Below are 21,860 nucleotides of genomic sequence, written 5' to 3'. Positions count from 1 at the left end.
AGCCTGCTTTCAGAGGGGCTGGTAGTACTCACACAGCTTTTTGCACTGTCACTTCAGCTGTGCTAAAAAAGTGCTGGTTAAATGGGGTGGCTTAAAAAGGAGAAGTGTGGAGTATTCACAGTGCAGGAAAGACTACTCCCTGCTCAGTACAGAGACAAAGAGTTATTTAGGGACAAAACCATTGAGGAGGAGGCTTTTTTTGCAGAAATGGCCATATGCTTCCAACTCCTACAACATTCAACAAAAGAATATTTTGACAGCAGAGTGGCTACTGCTGTAAATCTCCTAATTATGGAGCAAAAATGCCACCAGTACATGATGCATATCTTGTTACTGGCATAAGCTCATGCAGCAGTTCAGAAGAGTGGAAATTTTTTCTGATGGATTAGCCTTTACACCAGAAGGTTCTATGCCAGATTCAGTATTAGATGTATTCTAGTGAACCTTTGAACCTACAGGCAACGTAGAAAGCCCAGAAAATTAAAAAAAAAACAAAAAAAAACCAAAAACAAACCCAAAAAACTCAAACAAAAAAACACTAAACAAAAAAAACCAAAAAAAAAAACCACCAAACCACAAAACAACATAAAGCTGGCTATACTTTGTGTCATCTGCTCTAGCTGATTTGACAGCTGTGCTATCATTTGTACCTATCTCAGTCTGACAAAATTAATGTTTTAGAAACCTTGGGGAACCACTGGCAGTGATGCTCACAGACACACGTTCTCAATGGTTTGTGAGCCACCAGCTTTATCCACTGATGTGAGAGGCATGTTCATACTTGAGATAACTGCTGAGTTAGTCCTCCTGTGGGTGCAAAAGGTACTTATGCTCCCAGGCACACATTTTTAACCCTATCATTCTTCTGCCCACCTGCTGGGGTAAATTATATCATTATCATTGCAAGGGAAACCCACACTGGTAAATCTGATATGGATTCACTAAAAATGCACTTTATGTTTCATTGTGGGTACTCTTTAAACCTCATCTGTTACAAAAGTGCAAATACTAAATAACTCTTCCTGCACACATCCATGTCAAAGGGCATCCTTATAAGAACTACCACCCCTACTAGAGTGTTGCCAGACCTTCTGTGGTAATAGGAGTTTATTTTGAAACTATGTCTTCTCTATAGCGGTATGAGAACATGATTGTAAGCAAGAATTGTCAAAAATTAAACCAGTGTTGTTTCTCATATTTAAGTGACAGATCGTAGACTGAACATCAGTAGAGAGCAGAATAATTGTGGGGAAATTTTGTTGTAATTGTGGCGAAGGGTGAGGGCTGAAATGTATGTAAATTGTCTACCTTTGTTGGTGTAGTGATGATGCTATTTGGACAAAGGTGTGGAGAGTTCTTTTGTTTAAGTGACATTTGTGAAGAGTGCAGATTGTGAGATGAATGTGTATTTTAATGATTATGATAATTTAGTGTAAGCAATAAAAGAAAATATCTTACCTTCTCAGCATTATGTAATTAGAAGTCAGATCCTGTAAGATATTCAGACACCTCATTCTCAGTGATTTTAGCTCTATGAAGAATACCTGAATACTTTTAAAAATATGGACTTACTTCAAGAGTCAAAATAAATGGTTGTAAAGGCTAGATTGCTGAACTTTTCCATAATCTGTTTTGTTACTGTTTGTGATTAATGTTTTGTATTATTACTCTTTATGTTGCTCACATTTTCTCCTTTCCTGAGCTAGCTGCTGCACTATTGTCTCTCTTTCTCTCTGCTAATCATTGTTTTTGGGAAGGTACATCAAATTTCCTTTTGCTTTGCAGCGTGTAAAGCAGTGCAGCTTAAGGGCTGTACTCTTACTACTCTGTGTACTTGGTTACTGTTTCATTTTGAGAGATGTTGAGTACACCTATCACCCATTCAGCTGCTGGGGGAAGGAATGATCATCGGGGCAGTTAAGGGCTGATCTATTCCTCTGTCAGCAAGAGGAGAATTTAGAGCAGTCAGAGTTATCAGAGATTCTCCTCAAATCTGCCTCCTGAAGGGGAATCTCTGGTGGTGCAAGAATGGCAAAATTGGCATGGTATAAACCCAGTAAATACCCAATATGCTGTTTTTCCTCTGTGCAGGTATCTAAGCCAGACTGGGTCAGAAGAGACGATGTTAGCAGCCAACCCTCAAAACAGAGAGAAATTAACCATACTAAAACAAGCTCTAGGTGCTCTGGGATTCAATAGCCTGGTAAGTTACATGAGCTTCTGTGTCTTTTTTATTTTTTTGAAACAAATACAGCACTAGTTTACTCCAGGGAAATTACTGTAATCACTTTTAATTAGACACAGAACCAACAATGTAAATCTTTTTCGTTCTTAAAGATTCACAAAACAGCTTCAAGGTCTAATACTCTGAACAATTAAATTACATAGATAAAAAGAAGCAATAAAATCCCATATGACACCTCATAAAAGCCACGGAAATTCTTTCCTCTTCCTTATTATCTCCCATCCTTTTTAATTTTATGAAACACACATATGCTAACATCACCTGAAAAGAAGTAAATACCTATTTAGGAAAGAAAATTAGAGCCAGGTAACTTGAAAGAGCTGACTTAATTCCCCAAAAGCAACAAGAAGATAGGCCTGCTGTTTGTCTTTAATTCTATTAAATGAATGAAGAAGATAATTTGGAAAATTAATCAAGGAGATGTTCTAGAGGACAGAGGTGTGACAGAAATCAGAAGAAATAGAAGGATGAATATAAGAACTCATGTAAACTATACATCCCTTCAAGATACTACAGTGCTTTACAAACTCCCCATATTTCTTACAAATGTGTATGCTACCTAGCACACTGTAGCTGGAGCACTTCTGCAACAGAAATACAAAAACAACAGTGCTTTTAGAAGGAGGTAAGAACTAACTCCTATACAATATCATTAGAAAGAAGGGGACAAAAAGTTAATGTAACTCTAAGTTAAAACATCATCAAAAATGACAGACGGGCAGCAGTTGTAATAAAAAAGGATTATGGGCTATCAGCAAAAAATTTTTGAATCTGCTGAAGCTGTTATTTAGGTGGGAAGTTTAGACTTCTGTGGTGGTAGTGGTACACCATGGAGCTGTTTGGCATTCCCTAGTTAAGGCAGTAAAAAGTGTTACCTTTCAATGTAATGAAAAGTAGGGTTTATTTTCATGAATGTTCATGAGGCCATGTACAAAATTGAACACACATGGCTATATTTGACAATATTATTCCTTGCTCTTAGTGACTCAAGCTCTATACCCATAGATTGCAATAACAAAAGGTCTAGACACTTCTGGATTAAGTCAGTGATCACAGTTTGGTGGATCTCTCTTGCTCTTTCATGAATGTTTCTGTTCTGTTGAGGAAGGGGTTCAGCCCATAAGTAAATAATTGAATGCTAAATGAATCATGATTTATAAGCCTGCAGTAGCTGTCTGAGAATGTTTCATATACAGTATTCTTTTGAATCCAATACTTCATTTCACTCAGAATTCTTGAAAAGAAGTTATCTCTCAGAAAAGTGTCAACATCTTGAAAGCTGGTCTGTATTCAGGCAGCATTAGAATAATAATTAGGGGAGAAGAAATCTCTGAAACTCTCAAGTACTGCAGGCTGGTCTCCTGTGTTGAATGTTAGAGGGCAATATGTAGATAAAACACATTCTTAAAATTTCTACCCATTACTTCTGAGGTAGAGGGAGACATCTGTATGTATCATTCTTTGACTACCTGGCCACATGTAATGATAGAGCAGATAATCTTTTTGAAGAACTGCATAAAAATTCTTTAGCAGGCATTAATGCTATCTTCCAAAGGATGTTAGTGTTTATTAAAACCAACTACTGTTTTAAAGGTGGGGAAACATGCATCTTACACAATGATAAAGTGTTTGAGAATCTGGAATGTAAAATATGCCTGAGACCTTACCAAAATCACCAGAATCAAAAGCTATCCCAGCCCACTGTCGTTCAGTGCTGCACAGTAATCCCCAAACCACTTCTGAACGAGTTAACCTACAAGCAAGAAGTGTGCACTGACGGTGTGACATTTCATCTTGCCTGAGATACCATCCCAAGAATGAGTATAGCACCCTAGTTTGAATTCTATATTAGCATAACTTCTATTTTAAGAGTTATCTTGTTCAAACTTTCTCTGGATATATTGGATTTTTTGAATCTTCAGCTTTGGTACCCTGTAATACTAAAATGCACTGTTGCCCTATTGACACCTCTCTCATACAGTAAGCAATTGACATTCTTGTCTTAAAGTGTAGTTTAGAGATGCAAACTGGCTTGAACAGCACTGGAGGTACTATAATTGATCCCAGAAAAATTTATTTAGATTATTAAATTTAGAAAATTTAAAATTTTCTAACGTCCTTTTATGACTGGCGTATTTATCAGGGAAAGGACATGAAGAAATGAACAAGAAAACTTGAAAAAAAGAGGACATATTAGCTAAGTATTTCATTAGTAGTTTATGTATAATCTTAGTCTGCAAATTCTGATAAGTGAAATTTCTCACTGTCACTTTTGCAGTTTCAGCAGAATCAGGCTCTAAATATTATTAAAAAAATATTTCAAGATTTATCAATTAATTCTGCTGTACATAATGCCATTTAATGTTACAGTGGATATCAGGTTTCCTGTTTTACCATTTTAAAAAGCACCATTGTTATATAACTGATCTTAAAAAAAAACAAACCTTCCAAAAACACACAATTCTTTCCATATTTTAGGATTTAAGGTTCATATTCCCCAGATGATATTTTACCTTGAATTTAAAAATATGTTAAATATCATTAACCAACCAAAACAATTGAAGAAAGTTAGTTTTCTTCTTGCTGTGATAAAAATGAGGTCAGAAAAAATCTGCCCCTAAAGATAACTGCTTCACAATCTGAGACATCACAGAAGAGTGTGCAATCTCAGAGGGAAAGTGTGAGGGTAAGGAAAGTTGTTTTTGTTTGCTTTGGACCTTAATTACAGCTTTGAATACCAGGAACCTATAGAGCTAGACACTTTGTGAATTCACTTGGCTGAGGCAAAAAAATTCTTGCTGTTCCCAGATACAGAAATTGTCTCAATGGAAATTCTCTATGGACAATATATGTTTTATTTCTTGCAGAAACAGTGCATCCATTAAAGATATTTCACTATTTTTATCACACTGGGAAAAACTTTCTTAACCCAGCGGTTAATGTGACATTAAAACAAGGAAATAAAAAGTAATTTTGTTGGTTCATATCCTAGGTTCCAGTTTGATTTCAAATTTTCTGTTAATAATTCAATTGTCAATGCTTTTCAACTTATCAAATGCTGATGATACAAGCTAACAGAATTTGTATTTTTATAAAGCATTGCCTTTCACTGGTGTGTCCAACAGATCTTTTCTTTATCTTTAATTCTGAAAAAAAATATGCAGGAGGTGGAGAACCTGTTTGTGATTCTCTCAGCAATTCTGCATCTTGGAGACATTCGCTTCACGGCCCTGACAGATGCTGAGACAGCGTTCGTGTCAGACCTGCAGCTACTGGAGCAAGGTCAGTAGGACACGACCTTGGAGCGGCACCTGCTTGGTCCCACAGCAGGGAAGTTGCGCTGTTCCACCGACAGATGGAAACACAATTCCAGGGAGACAAAAAAAAGAGACTTCTGAAAATTCATAAGTTACTGTGGGAAGACAGTATCCAATTGACTTGGGCGTTTTATAAATTACTGATTTTTATGGGATGAAATAAAATGCCAGTATTGCAAATTAGCTAATTAAATGTCATATTTAATGCTATCGTTTGCCAAAAGAAATTGTACAGTGCACTTTGTGCGGACTTGTTTTGAAATGCTTTTGCACTGCTTGTCAACAGCTGAACAATTTGCCTTGAATTGAATTCCTTACATTCAAAATCTATGTCTTAAAAGGGACTCTTGTTTCTGTGCTTTGAAGTTTGCCCCCTTGGTCACTAACGAATCTCCTCCAAGTGGCTTATGGATAGAGAATGTCAATAAGTAGCATACCTTCACTCTGATACCACAGAAAGTCTGCCAAACCCTGGGGAAAGTCCTGAGTAGTCTTTGAAGGGGAAAGAAAGCTGTAATGTAATATACAGATACATTCATACTTGGCAAAGTACTGATTATAATAATCCGATTTTATGTGTTTGTTAATTTTGATTACTCCTGTGACTGCACCCTTTTTCTTTAACGTTTGGAATCTTTCACTATTCAAAAGAAATCTACAGATGCGAATCTGTTGTAAAAAGTGGAATATGCGGTATCACATAAATCAGTCTTTCTTTACATTTTCTTTTCCTTTCAGTGGCAGGGATGCTGCAGGTTTCACCAGATGAGCTTGCTTCAGCCTTAACAACTGATGTTCAGTATTTTAAAGGTAATGTTCTCCAAGCTTACATTCTCATAGATCAGACCTGGTGACATTTTGAGCCTCCTGTTTTAAAAAATTTAAAAGCTGTCAATTTTTTTGTTTCTTATTACTTTTATGGTCCTGTAAATATTCCCTCTGAGGAATATGTAGGCTTATCTGCCATGCAGTAAATCAGACTGGGCCACTAAATTAGAAATGCTTTTGTAATATGGAACAAAGCAGTTTCACACTGTGATGCTGATGGGCTCCTAACTTGATTAATGTTACAAAAGTGTGTCAAGATAACAGATTAGCTATTAATAGAGAATATTATTAAGAACTGTAATCAACAGGAGTGTCGTAGGGAAAAAATCTGAAAAAAAATTTTCAATAAATATTAGTTCTGTGTAGTACTCATACACATTTCTTTTGAACAAAGTATCAAGGCATGTATTTCCAAACTTAAAATCTTTTGAGTGTTGACAGTCTTCTCATCTTGCACTGGAGGCTTCAGAAAAAAAAGCTAACACCATGAAAATGTTTGGCAAAGGAGAGGTAACTGTTGCTAAATTTACTGTAACTAAAATTACTTAAGGCAAAGTTTACATCACACTTTCATCTCCATTTTCTGCTCTTTCTCTTAGGAGACACGATTGTTCGGAGGCACACTATAGAGATTGCAGATTTTTACCGGGATCTCTTGGCAAAATCTCTGTATGGTCGTTTATTTAGCTTTTTAGTCAACACAATCAACTGCTACCTTCAAAATCAAGATGAGAGTGGCAGGTAGGAATGCCATTGGAAACTATTAGGTGTTCCATTAACTGTTCTCATTCATAACCCTAAAAGAAACATGATTCCTTTAAATGGTGGAATTCAATGCACACTGATAACGTTTTAAAGAGTTTTATAATAGCATGACAGTGCTGCTTGGCTCTTTGAAGCATTGGTCATTCCTTCTAGCTGTTTCTGCTGTAGCATATTTGTTTATTTGTTTGCTTAGATAGGGGGCCATGGTAATCTAGATTGGTGGTTACAATTAATAGCCTTTTAGGACCTGACCATACAGAATGAGCTAAGTCTTTCAACATGGAAAATGTTGCTTGGTGCTTTTTTAATGCAGAACATACTTGTTCTTTCTTCCCAAAACAGTGACCTTAGCACAGGTTATTAAAACCAGAATTTTATTCTAAGGTCTTCAAATGGATGTTTAAACTTAACTGATTTAAATATTCTAAGAATGTTCCCTAGGTTGGCATCTTCTAAATTTGATGCTGTTGCTATCCAGCATGGCTTCTTGGAAAAATGAATGCTAATTAATGTGCATCAGTGGAGCAGTCAAGAAACAAATTAAAGGAACAAAAACCCCAAAATCTCAGTGGAATCAAAGCAACAAACTAAGACAGTAGACCTAATTAGATGATCATATGCATGTGACTTAATCAAAGTTCAACAGCTGAAATGCTCAGCTGAGTTTTCTTATGAACATAAAATACAAGTGGCTTGGAATTATTGGTAAATGGCAATTCACTAATGGCTGATGTGGAACTTTCATAAGTATGTTTTCCTTATATCATATCTCTGTGGCTGCATAGGACAAGGTATCCTCTTTTAGAGTTTACACTCACAATCTTATTTTTATTCCTATTCATAGACCAATTAGTGACAAATCTCCTCTCTTCCATGGGTGTAGCTAAGAGAAAAAGGTACCATGCCTGAGTAATTCAGCTTGCTGCATCTAAAATCTGTCTGTCATTATATATACACCACCAGAAGTGTCTCCCTTCCTGCTAAAGGCAAACAGAAGTAACATGGAATGATTTTACTTGTCTGTTTGTGACACTAAGCTAGGGCAATTTTCCAGTTCATGGCCTAATTTGACATACTCTCTATATAATAAGAAAGGGCAGTAACATGAGGTCACAATTCTCTCTCATTCATTCCTGGGATTTATGGAACAGAGGCTTATCTCAGTGCATGTCTGTGGCAGACAGCAATCCAGCTCAGGCACTTCTAATTACAGTCAGCTTTTTTGTAGTGATTGCTAAAAAAGAAATTTAGAATTGATATATTAAAAATATTAAAATTATTTGAAATAATTTTCAGTGTGCAATTTTAATATCTGATATCTTACATTCTTTCAGAATAGGGTGTTGTGTACTTCTGTTGTTAATATAAACCTATAATTTTTAGATATCATAGGATCTTCAAATAATGAAAGTAAAAATTGTTTTTATATTGTCTACCTTGTAGTCTCTTTTCAGTGCAATCACTAGGTAGAAGAGGTGACCTCTACCTTGTGAAAATATTTCTCAGTGAAACTATTTCTACCTATGAGGTAACTTGAAGACTGTGTGAGGTTGTAAGTCCCAGCTAAAACAGGACAGCTGTTTGATGTATCAGAAATGAGGAATTTCCAGTATTCTCCTCTGGCCCCATATTAGACCTATGCTTGAAAAGGGTCGGTTTTTCATTTAGGCTGGTTATAGAAAGCTAACCAGCTCAGGATTAATTGGCAGTACTGACAAGATATACTAAGTTTTATCAGGCCAAAACCAGCTTCATTCCCTTTCCAAACTTGAAGCTAAGTAGCTTATTTTAAGTGGAAATAAGGTTGACCATCCTTCACTGATTTTTCAACCTCAGTTGAAGTAGCTCACATACAGCTTTATTCTTTTTTTAATTTTTTTTGTCCAGCCTAATTATATTGTTTAAACTGGAGGAGTAAATCAAAGCATAGAAAAGTTCTAGATGCAAGTTGGATTACTGCAATGAATTTGTGATTAGTGGGTCAGATTTACTTCAAATACATTTGAGCAGCTATCAGCAGCATTATATCTCCAGTTTGGTGCAGTTTTAATAAACCTCTGCTGAAAGATCCACCAAAAACATTAACTTATGTGACTACATGAGTCTGATACATTCCAGGCCACACTTTAGTCCCCAGTTGGAAACTGACAGAATTACTACTTATCAGATGGGATGAAGCCTTCATCAGAAACCTGGAATAAGGTTTCTAACTCAGTTCTCCTTTTCTGTTGTGAGGCAGCTTAGCTGTACTTCCATCACACCAGTGAGAATTTATGAAGCAATAAAATTAGATTTCTTGGCTTAGTAACTCTGAAAGAAGCATTTTTATTGGCATTTTTGAGGAAGCTGGTTATCCATGTTTAACTATTATGGTGGAAATACTTGGTTTTGGTCTTTAATATTGACTTATATTTACTAAGAAAAAGCTTGTGACAGATTTTAGGCAAAATAAAAGGAATGCTTATCATTTGATCTAAGCAAAGGGGAGATGATTCTGTGAAAAGCTTCAAAGACCAAGCTCTATAAATATGAAGTATAGCTAATAAAAATCTTTGCCAGAATCCAGCAAATTAACTTGAAATACTATTCAATAGGTATAAAGCAAGAATTTTAATGATGGTGTTAAGTAAGATAATGCACCTTTAGAAATGTTGTTCTCTTCTATAAAAACTTATAATTTTGTCTAGTTTTAACTAAGTTATAATCCCACATGCTGGTTTAAACTGGTTACAAGATGTGAAATTTGTTTACTTTATGCATTCTGATAGTAATTTTAAAAAAATCTACTGTGGAGAAATTATTTTGCTATAATTGGCCCCTAGAGTGGGATTAGAAGAAAGCTAATAACATTTCTCACAGGTGCTTATAATTATTATTTTTAATTATTGATATTTATCTTCACTCATCTATATAATGATTTCCCGTTCTACTGATGTTATTATTATCAAAATAGTCTCAGTGAATTTCTTCCTAAGACTCCTAATTCTTCAAAGTTTACTCAGATAAGTATGCTGATTTTCAGCTTTGTAGATTCATGGTTGCCTTAATATGGCATTTCAATGTAAGGTAATTATTTAACAATTCCTGACTCGTTCTGCAAGAGGGCTTTTTCTTTATGGAGATTTAAGAATGTCTGAATTCTTGTGAAATATTGTTTTTTCATTTCTCATGGAAAACAAGCTAATTAGGTATATATCCCTGAGAAAATCTTGATGCTGTGTTCCTTGGCGGCTAGTAAGTTTAAGGCATGTTTTTTTAATCAGCTAGTTAGAAAACATTTTCTCTATTTGTAGATAAAACATGATAAAAAGCTGATAAATATTTCGTAGATAAAGTCTGGCTGAACAGCAGGTCCCAGAAGGCCTGGGTCTAGCTGGAGACCTGTCACTTGCAGTCACCCTCAGGATCCATTACTGGGCCCAGTATTGTTTAACTTATTCATACATGACCTGGATGATGGGATAGATGCCTCTCAGCAGGTTCACTGAAGGCACAAAGCTGGCAGGAATGGCCAATACCCCGGAGTGCTGTGCAGCCCTTCAGAAGGACCTCAACAGGGAAGAGACAGGCAGGGAAGAACTGTGTGAAATTCAGCAAAGGCAGGTCCTGCAGCTGGGGAAGAACAATCTTCTCCACCACTACAGACTAGGGGCTGACCTGCTGGAAAGCAGCTTTGTGGAGAAGGACTTGGATGTCCTGGTGGACAACAAGCTGTCCATGAGCCAGCAGTGTCCTTGTGGCCAGGTGGGCTGATGTTGTCCTGGGGTGCATTAGGAAGAGCACTGGCAGCAGGTCGAGGGAGGTGATTCTGCCGCTCTGCTCAGCCCTGGTGAGGCCTCATCAGGAGAGCTCTGGCTTCCTCAGAAGAAGAGAGACATGGAGCTCCTGGAACAGGTCCAGTGGAGGGCTACAGAGATGATTCAGAGACTGGAGTATCCCTCTTATGAGGAAAGGCTGAGAGAGTTGGGCCTGTTTAGTCTTGGGAAGAGACAACTGAGAGGGGAACCTCATCTCAGTCTATAAAATCTAGAGGGGGATGGTGTCAAGAGGCTGGAGCCAGGCTCTGCTCAGTGGGGCTGAGCAATATTGCAAGAGGCAATGGGCAGAACCTAGTGCACAGGAAGTTCCACCTGACCATAAGAAGCAACTTTTTTTACTGTGTGGGTGACCATGCCCTGCAACAGGCTGCCCAGAGAGGCTGTGGAATCTCCTTCTCTGGAGATATTCAAAAAGCCATCTGAATGCAGTTCTGTGCCATGTGCTCTGTGATGACCCTGCTTGAGAAGGAAGGTTGGACCAGATGACCCACTGTGGTCACTTCCAACATGACCCATTCTGAGATTCTGATGTGGCAGCATTCCAGAGAAACAAAGAATGCTGGCATTCAGTCATGCTTTCTGTCTGTACCACCAGGTCAACCATAGATTTCTGTTGTACACAGAGCATACAGATTATTTCTAAAAGGTAGTTTCTGAAAGCTTTTATATTCTGATTGTATACTCATACCCATCAAAATTCAACTAGTGCCAAAGAGCAGCAGTAGGAACACTTATTTGGGCAAAGGAAGGACCTCAGATGTCTAATTTACAAAATTCTTAACATATTATCTGATTTATAGAATATGATACTCTGGAATCAGAAAATAAAGCCCAAAACATTTCTTCATCTATTACTAAACTCAGTAGAAGGGTGCTGGGAGTGCAGGAAGGAGGGAAAGGAACTCACTCTTCAGAGCCTGAACCCACAGCATAATGAAAATTGTTTCTATATGTGGAGGTAGAGAAGTCTTTAAAACAGACAAACTACAAAACATCTACTATAATTTGGTGCATAATATCATAATTTGAAATCTGCGTAATTCTGAATAATTTCCAGTGTTTCATTTAACTAGATAATGCCATTTTTTAAAGCACAGAACAAATTTCACTTGAAAGGGCTGAGGAAGAGTATGTGCTATTAATGAAAGAGCTATAGATCTTGAGTCCACTGGCAAATATACTTCTTCTTTCCTGCCGTAACTGTCAAGCCACTCAAAAAAATGTCTGTCAGATATGGAGCCAGTGTTTCCTTCTGTTGTGTCCAGCCACCATCTCTATATGTACCACTCACACCTGGGTAAGTTAATATTAAAAGAAAAATTACAGTTGTTGAGCAAGATACCTGAGAGACATGGCAATGACACCAAATCTCAGCAAAAATTTCAGACTATTGAAAAATCTCCCTCAAACATTTCAGAAAGTAATTTTGTTCGATAATTGAGATGGAGAACAACATATCCAATTGGAAGTATTCAGCCTATTCCCTTCAAGAACTGTGTTTGTGACAACAGGTATAATCTGTTCCCCTGGGAAAACTGAGGGCCTTTTAATTAGGATTCTGAAGGACCTCATTTGAAGGCTAGACTAGATACTTCCTCTAATCAGAGAAATATTTCCTCATTAATAAGTATCACTTCCAGTATATCCAGATCAGATATAAGCCTTCCTCATTACTGGCAGCAGTTGGAGGAAGAGCAAGAACTGCTCTATCTTGGGCAGAAGAAAAGGTGCACTAGATCACCCTCCCCCTACAGATTCATCTCACTGCTCTATGCTGGCAGATTGCAAAAGATGACAAAAGGAATGGACCCTATGGATTTTGGAGCTAAGAATCATTTGCAATGAAATAAAAGTGAACAAGTAACATTCTGCAGGTTTGTCTGAAGCACTGGGTCAGATGTACTGTAAAGGGAGTTTTGTTCACCTTGCCAGGAATGGCAAATGGTTTGAGAGCATCTCTTGATGAAGGGCAAGATGTCTGCCAAGTGTTAGATTATCAGACAGGATGTCTTCTGTATGTGTATTGTTTTTAGGAGTTGTCAGGAATTTTTATGTAGTTTCTTTATTATATAGTTTTTAAGTGTAAAAGATTAAAAATTTATTTCTAGTCTATAAGGATATCTTTACAGAGATATTCTGAGGAAAAAAGGCAAATCTGGAGACATTGTAAAATACTGTAAGCTGAAATGTTAATTTGTGTATCAGAAAACCAAAATGACCTATAGTGAGCATCCATGTTTTTGGGGTTTTTTTAAGTATTTACACCTGTGTGCTGATATCAGAGATAAAAAATTCTTCCAACATCAGTAAATTGTTTTTTTTCTATTTTATATTCTGGGGAATATTTTCAAACTTGAAATCAAAGTCTCAGTCCCCATTAAAACCACAGTTCTTTTAGTTATACATAGTAAATATTAAGTATCTGAAAAACAATGAACAACTATGTCAGTGATGATTAGTAACCATAAAATAAGAAAATAAGAAAATTTTTCAGAACGAAAAGTACCTTTTTCTAATATTTGTTCTCTTAGACCCTGGTGACATGTCCTTTCATTTGTTAACATGTAATCATTCATGCTTTCTTTTGCCTTGGGAATCTCTGCTATGATTATTTAAGGAAAGTAATTTTGCTGGAATTAATATGATTGACAGCTAGCCAGTAGAAAGATATAGAACCCTCCTTCTGGCAAGAAAAGTGATATGAAAAAAGAGGAATACAAGAAGAAAGATTAAAAGAACAAAGTAATTTGCAACCACATATAAAGCAATGCTTTTAATTTGGATCTTGTATTGTCAGTTGTTATTTAGTTTTCAAAATCTGAGCAATAATTTAATACAGAAAATTACTATCATGGTTGAAGAGATTTTGCACATAAAAAGCACATTGTAATAGTAAAATGTCACTGTTGTAGAGGATGCAGAGCCTAGTGCTGTTAATACTTACCCCGTAGGCAAGATATTAATTATGTAAAACCTCCAGCTCTTTTTATGTGGTGTGTGCATCTCCCAATAATACTAGACTAAAATTATCAAGAGGAGTTCATAAAAACACTGAGAAAACATGTTTTTCTTTCAACAAATGCATCTCCAGTATATTAGGAAGCCAGTATATTTTTCACAAATATCAGGGTTTTGATAAGGAATGCACTAAGGCTTTTACCCAGAGTTTTGGAAGCTAGGATCATGTTCCTGTTTTGCCTGACTTTTAATAATTCATTAAGTCAGTTTGTATTGGTCTTTTCCTAATGCAAATGTTTATATATTCCTTGAGGGAAAGTAAGAGAGACTAATTTGACAAAATAGCAGTCACAGACTCAACAGGGAAGTAAACAATACACTCTCAAATTATTAATTGAATCAGTCAGAGGAGTGATAAGCTGTTTTGTTTGTATTAAGTAGTTCTCAAAATTGTGAAATATAATGCAATATTTGAGCTAAATTGATTACCAATTTTGTACAATGCTACAAAGCAGTTCGTGTTTTGCCTTCCTACAAGGAAGGCTACATACAAATGGGAAAAAAAAAAGAAATTAAAAAAAGAGACTGAAAACCTATAAAGTATTCTAAAATTTCAAGCTTCTCTTTTTTTTCCTCAAAACAAATTTAAATAACATAATTAGTCTGGATTTTTACTATTCATCCTCTGAGGTAGTTTTTTTTTTTTTTAATTAAATTTTTCTTTCTCTAAATGGACAGATTTTGTTGAAAACTTGCTCTGACAAGAAATGTACACCCCCCATCTCTAATCAGGAGCAGTTGTGAATGAGGCTTACATTTTAAAACCCAATTTGAATTGCATTCATTGCTAGAGATGGATGTGGTGATACAGCTTTATGCTTTTTCTTGTAGAAATTCCCTTGGAGGCTAATCGACCTCCTGATAACCTCCCCTGCCCAACAAAGCTGTTCTGGACTAGATTTATTATGTAACAATCCATGTCTGACATTTATGCACACAGCTAGTCCTGTAACAATCAGTAGTGCATTGAACTAGTGTTCTTTTGAAATGAAGACAGACTTCTTGGGCATGATTTCTGATAAAGGCTCTGCTTGCCCCTGAGGATTGTCTTTCCCAGCTTGTTTTGTAATATGCATTTTTTCAAATGATTTTACTTTGTTTGCTGTACAGGAATTTATTTTGAGGGCTGGATCCTCATCTAATGGCATGGTAGGGGGTTACAATGACTGCAATGGAACTACATTCAGTACTTCAACAGTGGTTCACCTTTTTCTCCTTTACATCTACAGCCTGATATGCACAGAGATTTAGACACAGAGGAAACTTGGAATAAGGAGAAAAACAAAAATATGGAAGGATCTCAGAACAACAGTCTGCCATATTATTGTTTCAAAGTCGGCGACAGAATATCCCAAAATATTCATTTTTCTCACTGCAGTGAATTTAGTTTCCTCTCCAGATCAGGCTTACAATGACTCAGTCCCAAGTACAGAATAGAATACCTCTGTCCTTTTCCCATTTCTTCTGTCCAAATCCTGGGTGACTGCTCTACCCTGATCCTTCCACTCCTTCCACCTGGCCACAATAAAATCCCTTCCCTGAATGCATGCAGTGACACACAACAAATTAGATGCAACGTCAGCAGCTACTCTTTTATTTATACAGAGAAGGAACATCTGCCTTCTTCAGGCCTGACCTGGGACACATAACCTCTTGGGCAGCCTGAGCCCAGAAATTCTACTTGATGCTGACACAGAGAGTACTTGTCCTTAACAGGTTTCCCTTGAAGTACATTATGTAGAAGCAATCCTGACTGCCAAAGAAATATAAATGGGAAAGGATAACTAAGTGTAACCAGGCTTTTGAAACTTCCCTGAAATGGTTGTCCTTGATGTCAGAAAATGAGTACCTATAGCCTTAGAAACTGGACTTTAGGAAGTTAAGATTTTTTCCTTCTCCTACAAATTTAGTTTTTAGCATAGCTGCTAAAGCAATCTTGAACCCTGCTTTTTTATTTCTGTTCAGTATAATAGGTTATGAGTAGAATTTTGATTCTATTCTGTACATGGTCTGCTTGTGTATTTCATCCATGTTTTTGAAATACAGACTGCTTTTGTCCTAGAACAGAAATACTTCTGTCAGAAACAACAGATGTATTATTCACTTGCTTGAATTCTTATTATCTGTAATATCTTTTTTTCCCCCAGTGACCAGGTGTTTGAAATTGGAGTATTAGATATTTTTGGATTTGAAGAATTTCAAAAGAATACTTTTGAACAGGCAAGTGTGAATGCTTTGCTGAATTTAATGTACCTGTTGTTATTTCTCTAACCAACTAGTTTTGATCAGAATACAAATATACATTAAGGTGAAAATTTTGTCTTGAAATATTTTTCCATTATACCTATATGTGTATGCATTATATCCTGCGTTTTGTACAGTTGTTGACAATTTAATAATAATATAGTAAATGTCTATCATGATTTTGAAAAGGGGAAAAGTGTTGTTTGTTTTCATTCTTGTGGTATTTATACTTCAAGTAGATCAATGATTAGAAGGACAATATACTGAATTGGAAGAAAGATCAAAAGGTCTTCAGGTGCCTTTGAGAAAAAATAAAGTGAAAATGCTGCATTATGCTAAGTGCTATTACTGGCAGATTCACCTCTGTGTGACTTCACAACATGTGACTTTTTTACAAAAAATTGAATTGCATCCATGGAAAAGAAATTGAAACTTATGTCATTTAATGCTTTAAAATCCTTTTAAATATCAAACTTTCTTTAAGATGTTGGCCTACCTTCAACATTAATCACTGAACACCAGACTTCTTGGAAATTACATGTTTCAGAAAGCATTAGTGACTCAACACACTCAAAGAGGTGTTTAAGTTGTTGTTCAGTTGTTCATTCATTCTGTGATGCAGACGAAGAAAATCAAAGCATAGAAAAAAAATCAAAGCAGAGAAAAGAATTGAGATGGCATCAGCAGCAACAAAGGACTTGTTATTGTTTGAAATTGGGATTTGCCCCTTTGTCCCAGTCAGTCCATTGTTTTATGGCTCAGCTTCCTCCTTGTGGTGAAACAAAAGTCATAGAGCCACATCAGTTCAGCTTGTACAGCATGTTTACATTGCTACCCACTTTCCAAATGTTTGAAAGCACACGACAGGTTTACCTGTACATCAGAGGAGCATGTAAGAAGGCAATAAAATAATTCCAGTTTCCCTCTCACAAAATTCTTTTTGCTGTTACAGTTCTACCTTGCTCGAACATTTGCTGAATTAAGGACTCCTCCTGTGTACCAATATTCCTAGTCATTTACTCATTGTGAATGCCACCTTCAGGGGAAAATATAAAATGAAGAATTAAAAACATTTTAACAGATTGAGTATATGAAATAAAAAAACCCCATAAGCCTCCTGATTAATAAGTATGAGGTAGCAATTTAAATGCTTCTCAAAAACAGAGGAGTTCATCTTGGAACTTACTGGTTGTTTTTCTTTGACCCTGTTCTGCATTGTTTTTTTGTCTCAAAACTCATAAAAGATCTGAAATTGACATAATGAAATACCATTAATTCCATTTTCTGGGGTAAGTAATTTTCTGCTTAATAACTTCAAAGGATACTTGGAGAGAAAATACAAGATCTAAGAAAAATTAGTAAAAAGGAATTAATTTTACTGTTACTGTGTGGCAAACATGATAATATCAAAGTAATATTTGCATTTCCCTTTCATTTTTTCCTAATAAATATATTTCAAGAGACACTTACAGGTCCCTCCACCTGTACTGAATTTGTTTTGTTTAACAGTATGAACTAATAACCTGAGTAATCTCAGAATCTATTTAACTGCGTTCCTGAAAACACAAAGCAGAAATGAGAGTTTTTATATGAACTCTATAATGCAATTAATATATCTGATTCCTGAAGTGGTGGGTTCTAGTATCAGTGAAGATAAGCAGTTTGTACCTCCATGCAGTACATACTAATCATGCAGACTTATCCCATGCACCCTGAACTTCAAAGCTGGAGCTCTCTAGCAATGGAGTCTAGTTCAGAGCTCTGGCTGGCCTTGTTAACCCTAACAATAAACAGTCTTGTTAGCCCAGATAGGGTCCTCATGCAAAACATTGCATCATGTCTGCAAACATGCCCAGTGTCAAGGCCTGTGATTGCAGAATGTTGGCATTAAGTGTTACAACCAGACAGTAGTGGAGCCATAAAAATTATTTTCTAATCACATTTAGATTAGCATATTTGAAAATGTCATTAGAAAAGTAATTTTAGGGAAAATTAATATTTTTTTAACTAGTGTATGATAAGGCATTCTTTCGGATATCTGTTTTCCTTATTTCTTGGAAAAAAATTATGACTGTTTTCAATAAAAATTAAAACCTCCTGATTGCCCAAAACTGAGGACATTCAAAGTAGCTTTGTGAATCTTTCTGGAGCTTTATATCAGGCTGGTAGATAGACAGTTTAATATCATAATTAAGAGAGTAATAAGATAGTAAATTGCATGTCAGTTTTAATAAACAGTGTTTGAAGATGGTTCAGGCAAACAGAGATGGATAAACTGGGTAGAATAACTTGTTTACTCCAGTGTGTGTTTTGGAATGACAAGGCATTAGAGTATTGAAATATCAAAGTCAAGGGAAGAATTGGTCTAGGAACAACTCATGAGCAATGCAAAGGAAGACAGCTGTCAAAGGACTAAAAAAGTAAGATGAATTATGCCTACACCAAGATCTGATATATTCTGCAGGCAAAACAATGTGGCTGACAGCTTGTAGAGAGAAAACTTTTATAGGCCATTGTAAACAAGAAGGCATTAGAAGTTAAAAAACATTATTAATTGTTTTCCTTTTACTGGGTGAGTACTGGTAAGCCTTTATTGTATGGAACATGTGTGATATGTTATAGGAGCAAATATGGTACATGTAATTCTTAATAAAGGTAAATAAGTGTGTGGAATAAGCAATAGGGAGGGGAGTTTTGTTTTTTGGTATGAAATTTAAAAGCTGAAAGGCAGGGAACACTGTTTTTAGAAGGCACAATCTGAAGGAGTCATTGCTCAATAAAGACTGAAAGCTTCTGAATTACCAGGACTCAGTGAGTTACTGCTTTTACTGCTCATCAGCTGAGCTATGGTAAATGACTACAGTACACTTTTAGCTCACCCTAATAACAATTTACAATCACTTCCTAGCAGTGATCATTAGCTTGGGAACAGCATTTTCCTGGAGCAGCTGCATACCTGCTGTGCCAGAAGAGCTTCGTATACAACTACACTAGAACATGGTCAGAAGTGAGCACAATTTCTCTTTTCTACTCTGTAAAGAAATGACCTTCGTTTTGTGGTCATTTCAGGAAATATGAGTACCAAAAATACCACTGGCAGTTTTCAGTGTTAATTCAATGTTTTCTCAAGCTTCCTATTTGAGAGGGACTGTATTTGTTTCAGTTTATTCTGCACCCCTTTAAAACTAGAAGATGCCTGCTCTCTTCTAGTAGAATTTCAAACTAGGTGAGATCTTATTCATGGCTCCTTCACAGCATGACTCCAAATAGTATGGTTAAGATATACTACGACCTTCATACTTATGATAGTATATTTTTGACCACAAACTCATGACCAATGAATATAAGAAGCAATAAGCAGGATGGATAGTGGCCTGTACCAATTTCCCCCAGCTGTATCTAAGAAAAATGTATTATAGAAGAAGAACCAGACATTAGAGGAGAAAGAGTAGCTTTTCTTCCCCCTGCAGAAAGTCAGGTCTGTCTACAGAAATGGAAATCTGTAGCTGTAGATTCACCATAAAGAACATCAATGCAATAAAGTTAAATGGACAATGCTAGTAATCTTTTCTGTCCGATATAGAATTCAAATGAGAAACTGAAGACAGTATTTAGCTCTTGCTAAATCCTGTGTTCAGCTCTTGTTTGGTATTTTATGTCTGTAGGCCTCTCTAGTTTTGCAGTTGAAAGTATCTATGTATTATTCTTTTTATAGGAAATATAAGTGATTTATCTAAATTAGTACTGCAGGTCACTGCAACAGTCAAGTGTCTCTTGACTCCCATTCAGCTCCATACCCATTAAAGTACATGCACATTATCTGTGTGATGCAGTAGAGCTCTGGGAGAGGCACAGCTTCCATGGCAGCTCTGTGCAGCACATCTCCTGCAAAAGGAGCCAGCTGGCTCTGAGAGCAGAGAGCATTGCCTGCCCCACACAGAGCTATACTTCAGTCACTATGGTGAATCAGAAAAGGTCATAGAACCCACCTGTGTTGGAATTTTCACCTATGTTTATTATTAGGTGTGGTAGATATAAATTAGCATGTTATTTCTATGCTTAACTCTGCTGACACTACATTTTTCTCACATAATATTTCCGAGCCAAAACAACCATTACAGATTATTTAACATTAAGTTGCATTGTCTCAGCCATTACACTGCTTCTAGCTGTCTAAATGTAAGGTCATGTTGTCTATTTGGTAGATGGATATGAATAGACAAAAGGTAGATGGATATGAATAGACAAAAGTTACATGATGTAACTTTTCTACAGTCATTGCTGCCTCGAGTGATAGTAGATGGAGGTCACACACAGGTTTTTACATTTGGACAGTCTGAAAGAGCATTTAAAATTTTGTTTTATGCAAAAGAAATCAAGCTTCTTTGGTTTTGCCTGTGCAGAGCATAGATGGAGGCTGCTGTGTGTCTCTGTGGAATAGGCAGCTGCTGGTGCACACTGAGCTCTATTACTATGTAGGGACTTAATGCAGAACCTTCCATGCTGTTTCCAGTGCTGGAGTATTCCTTATTCCCGGTAGGATGATGGAAAGTGCTTACTACATTAATTCAGTTTTTTAGCAAGGAAATATGATGTGGTATTTTTAAGTCAGACTTTTGATAGCCTCCATGCACAGGAAGGTTTTAACAACCTTGTTGTGGAGCAGCGAGGATCAGGTGATCCTTGGCACCAGGGAGCCAGACAAGAGGAGGAGCCAGAGGATGGCCATGCTCTTCCTGCTGGGCAGCATCCCTGGAGCATGTTGGACAGAGCCAGGGCCAGTAACAGTGCTCATGAGCAGCCCTGACCTAGCAAGCAGCCAGATGGGGCTGGGACACTGCCACAGGCAGCTGGAGAAAGAGCTGGAACTTGCACTGCTGTGGCATCACCTGGGACCCGGCCCATCAGCAAGGAGTGGGTAGAGGCCCCAGGAAGCAGGGCTGTAAAAGCCTATTCCCTCCCTCAGGGGCCTGGCAATCCTGTATTTTACTTTCTTCCTCAGCCCACCTCCTGAGGATATTACACTCTTCATGGCCTTTGGCAGGGTGTGCTCCTCCCTCTTCCCTCTTAGACTCTGTGGTCTTCTTCCTGGTGCATACATTTCTTTTGTTTATGCAGGGCACTAATGTCTGTCCAGTGTTATTTTTTTACAGTAGACATTTTGTAGCTAAAAATAAAATAATTTATCTCAAATTGAGATTCCCAGTTCAGTTTATGATTATTGGCGAAATACTGTACAACAACATTTAATTGACATACATACTTACTTTTCCGCAGTAGCACCCTTTTTTATCCCATAGTAATTAGTTTCTGGCCAGCATTATGAGTGAAAAAATAATTTAGAATTATTTCAGTTTCAGAACAATTCCAAACTCTTTCAGGGAAAGATTGTTGTTGCCATGTTTTTTTTGTTACCTTGGTTGTTAAATACTTTCATATCTACGAAAAGTCAATGGGAGACTATTCCACTCTGTATTGAAATTGTCCCTTTTTTGAGGGGCGTTTCAGACCCTCCTGTGTGGAAGGCTTCTCAGGTGACACCTACTTGTAGCAAAGTTTTAATATAGCACCAGACTCTCTTTTACATTATTTGAGGAACACAAATCAGCTAATGGCAACTGATCC

At 36.7% G+C, this 21,860-nt stretch overlaps 1 protein-coding gene across 7 annotated transcripts in view; it reads left to right on the top strand.

Annotated features, from left to right (window-relative positions):
* The window catches only part of MYO16 (myosin XVI), a 363,630-nt gene that overhangs the window by 235,586 nt on the left and 106,184 nt on the right, over positions 1–21,860 (top strand). For all 7 annotated transcript variants that reach the window (XM_038163728.1, XM_038163644.1, XM_038163898.1 and 4 more), the window contains 5 exons: positions 2,092–2,203; positions 5,410–5,527; positions 6,301–6,372; positions 6,990–7,131; positions 16,139–16,211. In XM_038163728.1, coding sequence (XP_038019656.1) covers positions 2,092–2,203; positions 5,410–5,527; positions 6,301–6,372; positions 6,990–7,131; positions 16,139–16,211 — 517 coding nt within the window. The remainder of the gene's footprint in view (positions 1–2,091; positions 2,204–5,409; positions 5,528–6,300; positions 6,373–6,989; positions 7,132–16,138; positions 16,212–21,860) is intronic.

This window comes from Motacilla alba, chromosome 1, assembly GCF_015832195.1.
Source record: "Motacilla alba alba isolate MOTALB_02 chromosome 1, Motacilla_alba_V1.0_pri, whole genome shotgun sequence".
NCBI lineage: Eukaryota > Metazoa > Chordata > Aves > Passeriformes > Motacillidae > Motacilla > Motacilla alba.
The sequence above is the reverse complement of the archived record's forward strand: the minus strand, read 5'-3'. Positions and strand labels throughout refer to the sequence as shown.